This window comes from Anser brachyrhynchus (assembly GCF_964034855.1).
Source record: "Anser brachyrhynchus genome assembly, chromosome: 1".
NCBI classification, from domain to species: Eukaryota; Metazoa; Chordata; class Aves; order Anseriformes; family Anatidae; genus Anser; species Anser brachyrhynchus.
In genome coordinates, this window is record NC_137694.1 from 118,255,164 (window position 1) to 118,272,982 (window position 17,819).

At 41.0% G+C, this 17,819-nt stretch overlaps 1 protein-coding gene across 1 annotated transcript; it reads right to left on the reverse strand.

Annotated features, from left to right (window-relative positions):
• Positions 1-5,129: 5,129 nt before the first annotated feature.
• RSPH1 (radial spoke head component 1) lies at positions 5,130-13,356 on the reverse strand. Its single transcript, XM_080577798.1, has 9 exons — positions 13,199-13,356; positions 12,929-13,042; positions 12,705-12,810; positions 11,339-11,429; positions 11,001-11,136; positions 10,165-10,236; positions 7,645-7,870; positions 7,092-7,238; positions 5,130-5,318 (listed from the first exon to the last, which is right to left on the reverse strand). The coding sequence occupies exons 1-9, from the start codon at positions 13,304-13,306 to the stop codon at positions 5,269-5,271; spliced, it is 1,050 nt and encodes a 349-aa protein (XP_080433924.1). The 5' UTR covers positions 13,307-13,356; the 3' UTR covers positions 5,130-5,268.
• Between the last annotated feature and the right edge of the window lie 4,463 nt (positions 13,357-17,819).

A 17,819-nucleotide genomic window follows, 5' to 3' on the forward strand; every position in this document is an offset into this window, starting at 1 on the left:
CAGTCTTTACAAAAAAAAAAAAAATAGCAAGCTGGATGTACTTAAGAAATGGGGTCCCACAGAACTTGTGTCAGAAGGTAATTTACTCTGCGCTGTGGTGTTCAGCTGAACATCATCCGGTACGCCACCGTACTTGAGGATGGTGCAGAAACTGTTTAGCGTATGAGAGTAGCTGTTATTTTAGAAAACTCTAAAGAGTCATTTGTGGAAACACCTCTGCCAGTGAAAATCTCTGTGATTGTGTGGGTTGGCAAATGAATCACAAGCAATTGCTCTCCTTCATGAATGGAGCCACACTGTGTATGCCGGATGGAAGAATAAGGAATGAGCCTGCAAATCTCTTTTACAGCTTTGCTTCCCATTTTATATACACAATAAAATTTTAGACTCTGCAGTCATCTGTGCTGAAATGCAAAACACCTCCTTCCTTGCTGTAGTTTCACTCTTCACTTGCCCACATGGCTCAGCAGTGATTCGTGCGGAGATCTTCATATCCATGCCACACATGGTGAGGCATTCTCAACTTAGAATAACACTGATATTTTTGACCTTAGTTAATAATGGTATTAATTATCTCAGGCACAGCAGTGTGCTAATGTGGCTACAACTTTGTGACCCTTAGCTATTACCTGCAAAGCACTGGGCTGTGCTTGGTGAATATAAGAGCACGGCAACATGTGCGATGCATTCCTTTACAAAGACTAGCCATGTACTGCTCCATCTCTTAGGGAAATATGTTACAGATAAACTTTTTGCTGAGCCTACTGTCTGAACAAGGCAAGTTTTCAAAGACTCTTTGAAGAGTACATGGCCTTTTGGGATGTGTATGTATGCAAGCTGTTGCAGCCTTTCAATATTTAAAAGGGGGCTTATAAGAAAGATCCCTAACATGTGATTTCTGACATTATTTCTCATTTGGTAAAAGTCTCCAGGCTGAACATGTTTGAAAAGTACACAGCCAGTTAATAAATAAATAAATGAATAAAAATATTTGCTTTCAGAATGGAAGGGGAAAAAAAAGACTTCCTAGAAAAGAGGAAAGATGTGCACTTGTGTTCCACTGCATGTGAAGGCTTTTTAAGAGAGAAAAGACCTATATATTGCAAGGTTTTCCTCCTGCAGCCTCACAAACATAAAGAAAGCAAGGATTCATAAAATTAGGCAAAAGGGATGTTTCCTACAACTTGCATGCATAGATCATAGCGCTCTAGAAAATGGCTTAAATTACCTTAGGATGATGTGGATGAAAGAGGAAAAATGCAACAGCTCAAACAAGTCTTTTTTCCCTTATCATCTGTAAATGTAAAATAGACATCTCTCTGAGGGTTTTTAAAACATTTGCACTTTCAGGTGGAAGTAGATATGCATGGATTTATCAAGAACTTGAGAACCCCAGGTGCTTTCTTTAGCTGCAATGAACTATCTTGACCAGCTTCCTTGCTCACTGTGGTAAGAGTCCCATCTCTGGGGAAGATGTAGCTCTGCAAGACAACTATGACAGGGTTTTCTGATGGTTTTTCTAAGATATGTGGAGCACAGATATTCTAAGCACCACCTTTTCATAAACAGCTTTGGATCTGGGAGAGCACTTTTAACCTAAAACTCACATTGGCTTACATGCCATTGATTTAAAGGCAAAATTTGAACATCTAAACCAACATTAGATGCGTAGGTTAAAATGGCGTAATATTTTTAAAGAACCCTTGTGGTACCTTTGGAGAAAATTGTTCAGACACTAGAATGGTAATCTAGGGACAAAAAGCTGAAGGGAAAACTTCAAAACCTTAAGTTCAATGTCATATCCCTGCATTCAGCCTTTTTTTTTTTTTTTTTAATTCAGGAAGAGGTTTCAAATATGACTATTCTGATGCTATTTAAAAGTCTTCATTACTGAAAAGTGAAGAGACAGATGGATGAGAGGGGCTTGCATACCTCAGTGCAACAGCTTTTGGTGGGGGTTCCTCTCTTTCCAAGATAATGATGAAGGAACTGCTATTCACTAATTTACAAATTATCCTTAGGGTATCTCTGTAAGTTACAGTGAAATGAATTGTCTCCTCCTACAAAAGTACCAGTGGTTTCCAAAAGGAGTAAACCATCTTCTCTGGAGCACTTCCTAACACATAGAGGCTTCCAAATGTTCTTAGCTGTCCTCGATTGTATTCCAGAAAGGGTGTACTTTTTGCTGCTATGCCACTGGAGGTCACTCGTGTACTAACAAACAGTACAGTACTGGATGCTGTAGAGAAAAAGGTAATTTCATACATCAAACAAGAATCAACTCATCTTGAAGATTACCTTAAAATGAAAGTAAATCAGAAGAAATTAAAGGAATAGACATTGTCTATTAGGACAACGGAATAATATGTTGTGAGGGTATTTCCCAAATTTACAGTAGAATATGGTGAGTAAACAGCTAGTAAACTAATGATTTGTAGTTTTCTTATAAAAAGACCAACAACATTACCAAGCCAAGTTTGCTTTGATTCTGCTACTGGAATAATGGAAATGCATCATTTCTTTTTGCCAAAGCACATCTCTTTGCTCACTGAAGTCACACTGGTGTGACTAGGAAAAATAAAAATAAAAAAAGGCATGTAAGATACAAAGGAAAAGATTGCCTGGAAAATTTCTCACTATGACATGTCTGATAGGAGAAAAAATGTGGGAAGAAGTAAAAAACTATTTTTTTCATATAATTCTTCTTATCTCCACTATCTGTTAATCCATTTTTATCACTAACTTAAACTTCTGGGTATATCTTTGCTGAAGTGAGTTGTAGAGAAAATGTTTTCCTTTTTTCCCCTAAACTAAACTTTTAGAATAGATTTTATTTCCTGAATAAAAATAAAAATAATAATTAAACAAAAAAAAAAGTAAGCCCTGTTTCAGTAATATTGGTTCGACATCTCTTTCTGCAATCAGGCCAAAGCCAGTTATTTCACTTCAAAAGCAAACTGCTGCAGGCTGGCAGCTCTCTACCTCAGGCTCCAGACCCATCAGCAGTCATACCAATATTCTCACAAGTATGAGGAAGAAAATTAAAGTCACAAAGATGCATCTGGTAACAATTAAGGTATTGTTTGCACATTATCAGGAAAACAATGTTTCAGAGCAGCTTCTTTCATCTGCAGAACAGGAAAAATACATCTACTGCATATAGTGCTTGTACAATATTTTGTGCAGCTCCGCCTTGCTCTGGCCTTTTGACTTACTATATATATAATGACATTTGATTCTGGCAGCTTCCAGAAGGCTTCTTCAGCTGATACCTCCTGCTAGCTGCCTCCTGATTGACAGGTTCTTGATTTAAAAGGAGCCGCATGTTCATAGCTAGCTGCCTGCCCATAAGGGATTGCTGGGTGTTTGTCTTTTTCTTGCTGCGCGGGGATGCTTATTCAGCTGGGAGATGGGAATGCAGCAAACAGAACTTGTGTGGGTGCTGGGGGAAGGCAGACACTTTCCTGCAAACAGTGTGGGGCTGTGCAACATCAGTGTTGATGAGCTTCTGGGCCTGATCTCCAGCACCAGTGGGGAAAGTACCGTTGGCACATCCGTGGTGTCAGTCTAGACCTGGCTTTGGCAGCGGGATGTTGTGTCCAGGTCTTGAGTTGATGTCTCTTGATGGGGCTGTAGGTAATGAATTACTCCCCTGTGGGAGGTGTGTCCTGGTCCAGCTGAATTACCTGAGGGAGGAGGTGTGCAGACCGTGAATCACTGGGGATGGGAAAATGGGACATCAGCAGGGTCCCTGAAGAGGCATGAGCATAAGCTGTGAGGTGGGGGCATGGTTAGGGGCTGCACTGGATGAAGCAATCAATAACCTAGAGGGGACAGAGTAGATTCTCATCAGGTTTGCAGACAGAACTAAACCAGGGGGTGCAGCTGGTATCTCTGAGAGCAAGGCTGCATTTCAGACGGACCTAGACATGTTAGCAGGATGGGCCAAGAGGAATACTGAAGAAATCAACAAGTCCCGATCCTGTTCTGCACCTGGGAGGGAGCCCTGTATTGCCATGGACTGGGGACTGATGGCTGGACAGCACCTCTGCTGCAGTGGACTTGGGGACCTTGCAGACGATAGGCGAAGCAAGAGTCAGCCTTGTGTTCTGGCAGCAATCAATGACAGCAACACACCGGGTTGTACTAAAAGCACTACAGTCAGCAGAATAAAGGAAGGGACTGTTTGGCACTCATTAGACTCTGTCTGGAATACTGCATCCAGTTTTAGGTCCTGTCAGTACCAGAAGACTTGAGCAAGTCCAGCTGCAGGTCACTGAGATGATCAGGGGCTGGAACAGTCAATATGACCTGCAAGGAGAGGCTGAGGGAACTGAGCTTGTTTAGCCAGAAGAGGATGCTTTAGGGGGACATACCAGCAGCCTTCCTATTTATATATATATATAAATATATATATATGTATAAGGTAATAATATGTATATATGTATAAGGTAATATAAAGTCAAGGGTTGTCTTCTTTTTTAATTGAGGTACAGAGTAAGAGAATTAAGAGATGGTGGTCATAAACTGGAAAATGGGAGGTTATAACTGGATATAAGTAGAAAAAAGTATTCGTTTTGAGGATACCTAAGCTTTCAAATACATTGCTAAGAGGTTGTGCACCTTTGACCCTTAGAAGTATTCTGGACTTCACTAAAAAAAAGAAAAAAGATACTTGATCTCAATTTAAAGTTGACCCTGCTTTGAGCAGAATTTTGAATTAAAGAACTCTTGAGTTTACTTCCAAACTAAAAGATTCTACGATTGCCTTTGAGCATGTTAACTAATTCCCAAGATGGATACCATCTTCTGAACTTTGGGGCAACATTGAGGTATTCATCAGGTTTGAAAGACATCTTCCTGTGAAGAAATGAACATAGATCTTCAAAAGCAATGTACTTACCACAAGCATTAAGGGGTCCGCTCTGTTCCTGAAGGCATACAAATGTTCCATTTTAAAACTATCATGCCTAGTATTTCAAAGCTTTGATTCTGCAAATGTGTAAGAACACAACTTTATGGACCCAGAGTAATCCCATACTGAATTCAACAACTGACTGCCTGCTGTGTGGAATAAATTGGTCCTGAGACTGCACAGTCTGAGATCATAAAAGTTTCAGAGAGATATATTCCAGACAGAACAGTGACAGAAATGTTTATTCAAAATATCTTAACTAAGGTTTTTATGAATAAAAATATTTCAGATTTACCATAACAAATGATTTACTCTGATTTTTTTTGCCTGTCTTTGTTGTTGATTGTATCCAGTTACTCTGCTTCCTTTGATTCATCCTCCTTATCCTCTAAACTAGCAGTTCCTGTGGAAGCAAAGGAGAAAAAAAAACAGGAAACTGAAATTAATAGTATAAAATACTGGAAAATAATCCTAATAACCTAAAACATAACTCTAGGATCATGCTGTCTACCACAGTCCTCCTTCCCACTGCCTTTCACTGCCAATACTTGAACTTAACTGTTGTACATTGTTTGTCAGCTGCCAGACAGACTCAGTACACACAGACTGACTGCCAGCCAGTCCATATGTAACTCTGGAATAGCCAAAGAATGTCTCCTATGTAGAGAAGCAGCACAGAAACATGGAGTAAGGATGGAACTGCTGTCTGGAAAAAATGACGGTAACGGGACAGAGAAGGCAAACCTGCTAGAAAACAGATTTTGTTACATCTGCTCCTTACAGTTTGCGTATTTTCTTCAAATCATTTTCTTTTACTATAACTTAATCTTGCTAAATATAAAGACAGGGGAACAATGTATAGCCTAAATAATTATGGCTGTAGACTTATGCTGAAAAATATGTAAAATCCAACTCTAACTCTAGAAATAGAGCTGGAAAGACCTTCAAAAACACCTATCACGTTCCTGTGTTTTCATGCATTAGAATATGCATCTGTACTGTCTCTGAGAGAGAGACATTTGTCCTTAAAATATACCAAAAAAAAAAAAAAAAGGGGGGGGGGGATACCAGAACTGCTTTATTGTAGTAGGCCAGAAAATTTGTTAGAATCAAGTTCAGTCAAAAATGACTTACTTGAGTCCAAAAGACTTTGAGACAAACCAGGCTCAACGAACTTTTGCCAAATCCAAAGCAGAGCTATTCAGGAAACCTACTTAGATTTCTGCTGGATTTGATCCAAACCCGGGGATCCTGTAAGATATCAGTCCTACATACCGGATCAGCTAGTTGGCTACTCTGCCCTGAAGCAGGAGGTCACCTTCAGAGGTGATGAGTGAAAAATGAGAGCAAATAAGTTACAAGAACTCTTATGCAATTTTCAAGTGAATAGTCTTTCAGATCTCTATGGGTAGTGCTTTGCTTTGATTTATTGTAAAATGGATGGATAACAAATGGAGAAATTTATCTGATGTTTTCCTGCATCAGAAGTTTGTAAATGGTAACATTTAACAAATGCAAAAAGCACTATTAGGTGGAAGCTTATCAACTAAATATGGGTAAGCATAGATGCTTCCTTTTATGTTGCTTTTTAGTAATTTTCTATAAAAATAGGCTTCTAAAAAGCCCGGTAGAAAACCTTAGATTCCAAATGCCAAACCAATTTGCTTTGTAATAGGAACAATCAACCAGACACTAACTTTTGGCTATCCGAATCATAATGCAGAACAATACCTAAGACTTGTTTCTTCAGAATTTTTTGTCTGTTTCCTGAGAACAGGAACACACAGTTCCAGTCACGACAGAAAAGTGCTGTGCTCAAATCCCTGAATTCCCCAGGGTCGAACATCTGCTCTCTCAGTTTTGTACAAAAAGAAGCTCGCAAGTGCGGTCACCTCTAAACTCAGCTCTGCAAGTGCCGTCAACTCTACATGTGCAGATAATGCCACACTGCAATATCACAAATTTGCACTGTTAAGGTACAAATTGAATTTGATTACTCAAAAACGGTTTATATCTTTAGAGGACTGGTCTCCTTACAAAAGGTAGAGCTTCCCACATTCTCTTCAGCCTTAAAATGGGCCTTCCAGCAAGAGCAGCATGTCCTCAGCTGACTGACATGCACCATTTCCAAACCTGATTGCTTACTGAAGAATGAGCATGCACGCCCCATTCTTACCTTGGTCCTCCAGAGTGTGTATGTTTTCTTCTTCCCCTCTGCTTCCCTCATCTTCCTCCTCTGCATGCTTTTCAGGGCTGAAAACTTCACTGGATACTTCATGAGGAGAAGGCTCATCATCCCTACCGTCAGCGGTCTCATCAGTGACTGAAATATGAAAATTAAAAATACTGAAGAAAACTATTTTTTACAAATTTGCACTCCTTGTTTTCATTCAGCAACTAATAACTGACTGAAGTCTGCAGTCTTCACTCACATGAGAAAACCCACAACATTTTCTGCAACTGTTTATAATGAAGTTTGTATAACAGGCCATGATATAGACTAAAATGATTCACAGGCTTCCCAAGACAGTTGTTTCTTATTATGCTACGTGAGATAAAACTGACATATATATTGTGCCATTTATGAACAGACTTGGTAGTTTCCAATACTGAATATATGGTAAATAATAGGGAAAAAAACATCTCACACTACTTGAAATTAAACCTGAAAAAAACGGTTTCGGGGGATAGTCAAAGCACAGAGTTTCCAGCTGTCCATCAGAACAAACCTGCATTTGTTGGCATTGTCTCCTCTCCATCTACTGCTCCTCCTGTTTCTTCCACTGCTTCACCTGCTGCTGCTGCTGCTGCCTCTGCTGCTGCTGGGGAGGCTTCACTGGGAGAAGGTGCTTTTTTCACAGTGGGTGTCCAGAGTGTTAATTTAGTAATTTCCGTTGCTTTCCATTTTGGTGCAGCAAGTAATGAGGGCTCCTCTTCTTCTTCCTCCTCTTTATCCTAAAAGACAACTCTTAAAATACAGGATCTCATCTTACGGGTATTAAGGCAGTAGCTAAGATGATATGTGCTTATGTATTAAGATTTCTTTACCTGGGCTCAAAATGGCAATAAGACAGACTTTTAAAGCACTGACAGGTGGAGGAACTTCAGCAGTTGCACATCTTGGAAGAGAACAACACTTTGAACATTGATGAAGTCAGTTGACCAATACTAATGATCTGTGCTTTCCAGCTTTCTTTCTTAAATGTAAAATTTTCTCTCTTCCTCAAAATAAGTGGCCATGAGGGGTATATTAACTATGTCTCCCCTTCTATGCCTGTCTATAGCATAGCAGTGGCAAATTAAGACATGATGCTCTGCCTGGTAAATGCTCCACTGTCGATCTCATACAGGAACAGAGTGGTAAAACAGCTCTTTCTGACTTTGTCTTTGATTATGGAAGACCTTGGAATGGATTTGGGAAGCAGTAAGTTACTGCACAAAGCTTATGGTTTTGAACTTTGAAGATAAAATTTTTCAGTTAAAAAAAAAAAGCTTTATTTTATCAAAATCTGAAGGAGCATTAGTAATAAAATCATTACCTGCATTGCAAGCTAACTTCCCTTAAAATGTTCTTTATTTTAAATGGGCCTTGATTTGTAATTACTTCAATGAAAGCAAAAGGCAAAATTTAATCTTACTTCAGTGACAGCACTGTTCCTTGCTCTACATAGTCACTACAGTATTCATATGAGAAGAGATGACTTTTCCTGGGAGTAATGATTTTCAGAAGTTGGATGCTTAACCTTAGGTTCTTAAATTCATATTTAAACTCCCACACTAACGGCCTAGTATTCCAAAATCAGGACATCCAACAATTCCCTATCATCTGGGAATTTTATATACACATCACTTTAGATACTCATGCCAGCTGTTGCCAGGCACCTAAATACAAATCTGATGCTTGATTAGAGGCTCTGTTGCTTTTAGCCAAAAAAGCAAAGCAGTCTCTGTGTTTTGCAAATCTCTATCACTAATGATAAGATCTTTTTTATTATTTTGTCCTGTCTTAGGAATATTTTTACATTGTTTTACCTAGTATTTAAAAAAATAACGATTTTGAAAATATTTAACTAGGACTTAGAGAATGGTATTTATGTACAGCTACATTTAGTGGTGGAAATAGAGGAACAGGTGTCATTACAGCTGTCAGAACAAGTTGGCCAAAGAAAGCACCTGGAACAGAATCAGGGCTGCATATACTGCAGAATATGTATTTCTGCTAATCACTCACTGCTCTTCCACCCACCAGAAAAGAAGGATTATGTCTCCTCCAGAGGCATAGTGTATCCAGCAGTACTTCCCAAAAAGCATCATTTCTACCACAGGAATATCATTCTGGTTCTTAAAGCTAATAGCCAAGCACTACTGATATAAAATTAGAGGTCCAATGTGGAGAGACAGAAAAATAAAAAGTAAATCTCACTTGGAAAAGGTAAAATATACACAACAGAAGAAACCTGAAATATAGTGAGATTGATTATGTTATAAAACAATTGTTGCATTAGAGAATTTTTTTAAGTATGTAATGGGAACTAATGTGTCAGACAACAGAGGTAGAAAACTCTGAGGTAAAATGTGGCATATTTTCTTGAAATCAAAACGGTAATATATATTTCTTACTTCTGTAGCTATTTAGCATCATTTTAGTCAGAAAGACTTAAGAAGGTTCACGCTTGAAGGAGAAGGATAAGGAGGCCCTGATACCAGTTGCTCCCTATGATTAGTAGCTGTGAATACTAAGTTTCCAACAGGACCTGGACAATGATGGGAGATGTTTCCAAAACAAGAATCTTCTGGAAATTACCTTTTGCAGACATAGCATCAAGCAATTCAGAAATATAACAAGAAATAATTTCCATTGTTTTCTGGTGTGCAGAACAAAGTGGAATACAGGTTAAATGTACAGACAGATATTTCGGTTCTTTTGTGGTCTGAAACCACAGAAACCTAAAAATTTTGGGGTAGGTCCTGACTCTTCCAAGGTTTAAGCAAAAAGCATTTCTGTCTGCAAGCAAGGCAAAAATCACACCTTTTAGTTGTCAAAGTTTGTACAGTAGAGAAGCTAAAGAAAAATGTAAAATGAAACCTTATTTAGTACTAAAGAAAGCATAAATTTCCACCTTTTTTGACTGGTTAGATCTAAGATACTTTAACATCAGTATCTATAAGGCATTTTATTGATTACTCAGCAGTATATTCAATTTACTGAGTTCTCTGATATTCAGTGTAACTTTCATTATTTCATTTACCTCTGCTGACTGAATGTATTCACCATGCTGTTCACATCCAATATCAAAGACATATTTTCCACGACCTACAGGCTGCACAGAGAGATACAAAAAGGTCCACAGAACTATAAAGTCTGTAAATTCTAAGCATATAAATGTAAAATATGCTTTACTACAAAATTCACATAATAGTCAATAACAATATTGTACAAGTACAAGAGAGACATGGACATACTAGAAAAAGTCCAACACAAGGCCACCAAGATGAACAAGGGACTGGAGCGCCTCTCCTGTGAGAAAAGGCTGAGAGAGCTGGGACTGTACAGGCTGGAAAAGAGGCGGCTCAAGGGGATTTCTTCAATATCTATAAATACCTGAAGAGAGGGTGCAAAGGCTCTTTTCAGTAGTGCACAGTGCCAGGACAAGAGGCAACGGACACAAACCAGAGCACAGAAGGCTCTGTCTAAATATCAGGAAAAACTTCTTCACTGTGAGTGTGCCAAGCATTGGCACAGGCTGCCCAGAGAGCTGTGGGGTCTCCTCCCTGGAGATCTTCAAAAGCCGCCTGGGCATGGCCCTGGGCAGCCTGCTCTGGGTGGCCCTGCTTGGGCAGGGAGATGGACCAGATGACCTCCCTTCCCACCTTAGCCATTCTCTGATTCTGTGATACTGTTTAAAAGCAAAGTTGCAGAAACTTGGCTTCCTGATCTGCAGATCAATTCTGTTTCATCTGCTACATGTATGGTACAAGAAATACTACACATGAACAGGAGCCTATCTTGTCATTTTAAATGCAAACAGATGATATTAAGACAATTCTACGCTAACTGTTCAAATGAATTTTCCAGCACACTTACATTTCCATTCAAAAACTTGCCCCTAAATCTGTGGTTTAGGTGAATAAGTTCAGCTTCTCCTTCCTGGATTCCATTTACCCAACCACCAACATACTTAGATCCAGTGTCTTTATACACATATGTACCTTGTCCATGCCTAAGGAGAAAAAAAAAATAATCTTGCTTTATATTACCGAATAAAAAGAATGTAGGATGTTGTTATATGTAAGGTATTAAGGCTTAATACCAACATCATCCAGTAACACTTGATTTGCTGCAGTCATCTACACTTTGAAAATAACCATCATATTGTAATGCTACTGGGTGACTTGAAACATCACTGTAAGAATGAAACAAACCTATTGTGGTTAAACCATTCTCCAGCGTAGGTGTCTCCATTTGCATAGGTATATTCTCCATAGCCATGTCTCTGGTCATTCACCCAGCTTCCTTTAATGAGAACACATCAAAACTAGAGTGAGATGTGGTATATTTCATTGTGTTATAGTGGCCAGTTTATAAAGTTATCATACATGAGTTTAGCTAATTTCTAAGTGAGTGGAGACTGCACCTTATTAACGAAGGAAAAGAAAACTATGCCAGCATACTGATTGGCTACTAAAAAACAAAAACAACAAAAAAACAAAGACTACTTCCTCCCACTAAACATAAAAAATCTCAAATGAAAGGGAAACATATGTCTATTAAACTCTAGGCATATCTAATTTGTCTATCAACCAAAATAGATTAAATCAAAGAAGTACTGGTACTCTCTGGCAGAGAAAAGTTTAATTTATCATGTATCTGACAAATGGGTGAGAACCCCGACAGACAATGAGAAGAGCCATCAGTAGATGTAACAGAGTAGACAACAGCTCCACATGCAAGATTATCCAATAACTTTCCACCTTCTGATCTGGGTATGTGTGTAAGAACAATTCTCATTTAGGGACAAAAAAAGTTCTAATGTTCTCACTTGAGATGGTTTTGTTCCTCTATTCAGATACTGTCTTCTTTGCTCTTTGCTGCCAAGGAAAGACTTCCCCACATAGAGATTTTCCAGGTTCTGTTATCTGTCTTGGAAGTTCTGCCTTGAGGTTCCCTGCTCATTTACCTCCACTGCCTTCATTTTGTTGCCCCAGTTGTTGTTTCTTAAGGAACAATAATAAAATCAATACAAGGAGGGTGATTTGAAAACACAGGCATGTGGGCTTTGTCATGTCAGCTAGACCTGTCTTGGCTTAAGATCTACTCCGCTGTATACTGTTTCAGGCTTCAGGTGTTCCGCTGGAAGAAGAGAAACTGTGTAAATTTCAACTTCTTCAAACTTCAGTGGCATCCCAATCCTATGGTAAGTGCTCTGATCAGTTGATTGTTTTTTAAGGGTGGACCTAATAAAGTCTGCAGTGAACACACTCTAGTTCTAATCATCATACAGAAATAAGCAGTTATAATCTTTCTCGTGCAGACCCAGGAACTGGACTCGATGAGTGACAAGAACAAACTGCTACTAAATACCATGCTTCTCACAATAATCCACATAAATCCCCATAAATAAAAAAACCACTGTTCTCAGAGCTTGTGAAAAAGGGATAAAAGGCAAATGTTGCATAGCAAATTTATCTTCTTAAAATAATACACTCTTCACCATCTCCTAGTATTATGGGGGCTGCAGAAATGTGTCTTTCAGTTATGGAAATCCTTAAACTGCATTCTGTGTTTTACCTTCATATTTTGATCCATCTGGATAAAAGAAAACACCATGGCCATGCTTTTTGTTTTGAAGATACTGTCCAATGTAGTAAGCACCATTTTTAAATCTGTAGGTCCCCTGAAACATATATGGTATAGATAAAATACTTGTCAGTTCTCACTTTTGTTTCAATAGTGACCAGACTAACAGTACTGTGGAAACGTGAGGCAAACACTGCCTTCTGCCTCTGTCCTACCTGTCCATTTCTCAAACTGTGTTCATATTCACCATCGTACGTATCACCATTGGGTAGCTGTGCTTTCCCGCGTCCATGTCGTTCACCTGCTGAATTGCGCTCACCATCATACTCCTAATGAAATGCGATGAAAAACGGTTTGAGAGGGACAGACCTGCCACCACACACCGTTCAACACCCCGTGACCGGCGCCCTTCGCCCTTTTCTTTCCCTGCTGGCCCTCCCGCCCCGTCCCGAGGCACCGCTCCCCGCCACGGCGCCCCGCCGGACCCCCAAATCGGCCTCGGTCTCCTCGGCCTCGGTGTCCTCGGTGTCCTCGGTCTCGGTCTCCTCGGACTCGGTATCCTCAGTCTCCTCCTCAGAGCTCAGGTCCGACATCTTGCGGCCGCGGCGCCGCCGTCACCCTGGCAACGTCGGGGCGGTGCGGGGGGGGGAAGCGCTCCGCCGCCATATTGCTGCCGTGGCAACGGGCGGGGGCGCGCGCTGCTGTCCCGGGTGCTGAGGGGCGGCGGGGCAGGGCCCGTGGGGCCGGGGATTGCTGCGTTAATAAACGATTAGTGTGCGATTCTCTGTTTTGTGCTTCTTTCGTTTACCTGGGTGGGCTGGGTTTCCCTGTTTTTGTGATTCTTCCGTTTACCTAAGGGTTGTGAAAGCGGCTGGTGAGCTGAGACCTCCGAGTATTCGGAGGGTTCCCAGTAGTTGAGCAGGTTTAGCCTGTAAACATTTAGATTTTAAAGTCATTCCTTCACCTACACCTCTTTTTTTTTTTTTTCCTGTAAGGTTTAATGTCGTTCAGAAACCCCAAGTCCATGGATCTTATCTTTTCATTATTGTCTTACAGTTTTCACCCTTTAAAAGCAGACTTTACCCATGCAGGGTGGTGAATCCCACTGTCAACACACTTCTTTGGGTGAAGCCCAAAGCCTTCAGCCCCAGGATCCGAAATCCCTCAGGATCTCAGCAGCCAGCTTGGCAGGACGCTTTGGCCGGCACAGTGAGACAAAGGACCTCGGTGTGCTGGGTCATTTGTGGGCTGCCTATGGCGCTGCTGGTGATGGTCAGGCTCTGCATTTCAGGGCACTCGGGACAAACTCCCTCTTCTCTTCTACCCAAAGCACAGCAGAACCGACTGGATGGCTTCCCATACCAATATAATTACAGCTAAATGAACGTAGGGAGGCAAGAAGAGGGCTCTCCTTTCTCAAAAGGCCAAGGAGTAGCAGGGAGTGGCTTGCAAGGAAGAGGAGGGGGTTGGTACACCATGGCCACTGAAGTTCCTTGGCTAAAGGGAGGTTCTTGTCACTCCATCATGGCTAGTGCCCACTTCCTGCAGCTGCCAAGGACAGGTTGCTTTGCTAAATACAAGGGGTACTTCACTTCTCTGCCAAGTGACAGTGCTTTCTGCCTGCTCCACAGTGCTTGCAGGAGCCTGGTGGGACTGGGGGCCTGCCAGTGATAGAGGGGCCCCTTCACCGGGTGACCTCCTGAGGTCCCTCCCAACCTCAGCCATCCCGGGATTCTGTGGCACAGGCAAACCATCTCACCGTCATTTTGCGAGGCAATTTAATGGCTAAGGTTTCACAACAGGAGCCACGCAAGGGTGTGCATGGTGAAAAGCAGCTAGCTAGCCAAGCACTGTGCAGAGGTGGAGAGGTGTCTGAGGTAGGCAGCAAAAGGAGTGGCAGGTGGTTGGCAAATGTGTTGGAGGTCACTTTATAATGTAGGTCAAAGATTTACCACCCAAAACAGAAGAAAAACAGGATCTCTATTCAAAGATATGCTGTATATCCAGGTCATTTTGTTGGTTTTACAGGTAAGAATCTAAAGAGCCAATATCAAGGTGTGTCACTTTTGTAGCATGTACATCTTGTTTTCAGCTGAGCAAAGACGAAAAAAGCATCCTGTTCTTAGCTAGTAGGAATCCAGTGGGCTCCCGAGTTAGCACTCTGTCATTAATTTGAGAGTGCTTTCTGTCTGAAATATTTAAGAGCACTGAAATTAAATTTTGTTAACTGGCAGAGCATTACACAGCTATACATTTATTAACTCAAAATATTGTGTTTGTTTCTCTTTCTTCCACTTCCCCAGCATCTGACGGGGGAAGTCTGATTTGCATAATGGCTGCAGTGTTAATGAGTAACTGCAGAGTATGTAAATTACTACTCTAATTGCTTACCTCCTGCACAATTGGATATGAGTACACTTTCCCGAAGCACTGGCATTTTCTCCTTTATCACTCTTGATACCTAAGTTTCTTCTTTAACCTAAGGAAGGCTAAATGCCTTTATCTACAATCAGGTAATGTCTTTAACTACAAAAGCACTTACTTAGTCTGTGAATGGCACATTAGTTGTAAGCAGACACTATGACTCAGAGTTATAAGGGAAAATATGTTTGGGATGCATATAGAGGCGTGCCCTGTTCAACCCAATGACAGAAATAACCGGATGTGTGTTGTAGCTTCAAAGTTCACGTAGCCCAGGGGACAGCTGTAACACACACAGGAAGCAGGGACAAGCTGTCAAATAATGTCAAATAAAATAAAAAATAAAATGTCAAACTCCCCTTCACTGTCACTAAATGTTCTTGCTGGATGCATGGTTTCAGAGTCATGAAGGAGGAAAGGATCTGAGGAAAAAAACAGTTCACTTGGCTTGGGAACCAGACGGGAGCTCTTTCTTTATAATTTCTCTAGAAATGGCAGATAGCACAAGCATCTGTATTTCAGGATCACGCAGCTGACCTCAAGCACCATTTGAAGTTTTCTACAGCTAGCTGTTCTGTGAGGACAACTACAGCTTGCACAGATGCACATAATGACAAGGAGGGTATATTTTGTAGCTTCTGTTCTTCCAGCTGCATTTTGGTGTATTTCAATGTCAGATGAGAGTTAAGCTCTAAGTATGAAACTCTTGAAAGAAGGGCTACTTCCATCCTTTTTTTCTTGTTCTTTTTCCTTTTCTGTCAAAAGACTGACATAATACTGTAAATGCTCTTAAGGTCCTGCTGATCTTGGACCACTGGAGAGGGAGCCCCTGGGAAGAAAACCCCAAGGCTGCTGCTGCCAGAGATGTTTGCAAACAGGGAGAGGCAGTGACAGAGCAAAGCAAGAGGCTGAGACACAGGACTCCTGCCTATGGCAGGAGAGGACAGCCTTGGCTTTCCCTTTAACCTGCTTTGCAGTCCTCCCTTTAAATTTAGCCAGTCAGCCCCAGTGGGGAGGAATGGCCAAAATGCATGCTTAAGGCCTTGCTCTGCTCCTGCCTGTCTTTGGACTTTATTCTCTGTTAGGAGAGGGGAGACTTTGGGTGGTGCAGGGACTTGGGGAGGAAAATGCTGTTGTGCCAGGCCTGGCCTCAAGGGCTCAATTTCAACATGGGCTGAGCAATGAAACCACAATGAGCGTCAGAAATGACGGTATGTGTTACTTCTGATGTGGTAAAGGCGGCATGCTCGTGGATTCATGCTGGGCGTGCTTCGTTTTTTCTGCCCGCTGGGAGCTGCCTCTCCCACCCCCTGTCCCGCCAGGCATCCTTTCCCCAGAGGCAAGAAATGTGCCGTCTGTCGGCTTTTCTCCACCCATCCAGGGACATGGCTCCAGGGGCTCTTCATTTCAAATCCTGCCACCAGAACAGGGAGAGTTGAGGTGGTTTCCCTGATTCAAGGGTTCCTGTCCTCACTTTCCGTACTGGCAAATTGAGATTCTGAGGCCCATGCCTTGGGCACTAAGTCACTTGGAGTTGTGCTCTGGGCTAAATTACAGCTGCACGTGACAATTTATTTCTCTTGGTAGGGGAGGGGAGGCCCAGGCAAGATTATGGCTTTTGCCAGTTATTTAAAGAACAGAAATCTGCAGGGAAATATTTTGTTATTCCATAAAATATGTTCATTTACATCCTTCTCCTTTGAAAAGCCAAAACCACAGTTTGGTATACGGCATGGTCAGTATCATCTACTTGCAGAGTGTAACCTGGAGTTGTCCGAAAAACTTAATGAAATCAGCTTTCTTCCTCCTGAAACTGCAATATAAAGCAGGTTGACTTTATCAGCCTTTCAGAGGAAAATTGTGGGATTAGGGAATTAAAATAATATCTTAAGGGGAGTTCTTGTTTCAGAATATACATTTCAGGTCTTTTTATTATTCTGCCATATGTACTATAAGATGCAATTAAAAAATTCAAAATATTCTGAACAGAGTATTTTCTTAGGTTATGGCAGCAAAGAGTGGACAAAGTAGAATTTACTGTCATAAACTTCCATATATTTGTGTGGGTTTTTTTCACCTCCAAATCAGAATGAATCCAGATTCTGAGCTGTCAAAATCCTTTGCAAAATGGGAACTTCTCTCCATACAGCTCTGTTTTAAGCCCTTTACAGGCAAAATGAAAGCTGCTGCTTAGTTTGTTTGCATGCCAAGCAAAGATAGCCTCTTTTTGTGCTCGTAAGCAAGCCAGAAAAACAAGTAAATGACCTTTCTAGCCACTCAGTTCACAATTGCCTCCTCCCACCCAGTACAAGTAACATTGGGATATCCTGAAAGCCAGATGATAAGGAAAGAAAAGGTTGTATGAAAGCTATTGTTGAAATACTGGCAGTACTTCTTTGTGTCCTGGCTAAAGTTAACCCTTCAGCTCCCTCCTGTAAAATGGCCAAGGAAGAGCGCGCTGTTGTATTTATACCCATATTTATACTGCCTCCCATTTCTCTGACCTTACTGCTAATTTTGAAGTATAGAGTACAATCTGTTCTTCAGACATATGGGAAAATTTTCAAGTTTTTTTTTTTCTTTCAGGTTTTCCTTTCCACTGAAGTGGAATTGGGATGCATACATACCTCTGCTATTCCATTTAGGAAATTATTGCTAATATCTTTTCCCAAGCCTTTTAAGACA

What these genes read in the sequence shown, in the direction of transcription:
- RSPH1 (XM_080577798.1), bottom strand. Translation starts at nt 13,306, where the DNA reads ATGTCGGACCTGAGCTCTGAGGAGGAGACTGAGGATACCGAGTCCGAG. An exon ending in GCAAGTTTTTGAATGGAAAT is followed by an intron (nt 10,237 to 11,000) that starts GTAAGTGTGCTG and finishes CTCTCTGTGCAG; the next exon opens with CCTGTAGGTCGTGGAAAATA. An exon ending in AATACATTCAGTCAGCAGAG is followed by an intron (nt 7,871 to 10,164) that starts GTAAATGAAATA and finishes GTTGTCTTTTAG; the next exon opens with GATAAAGAGGAGGAAGAAGA.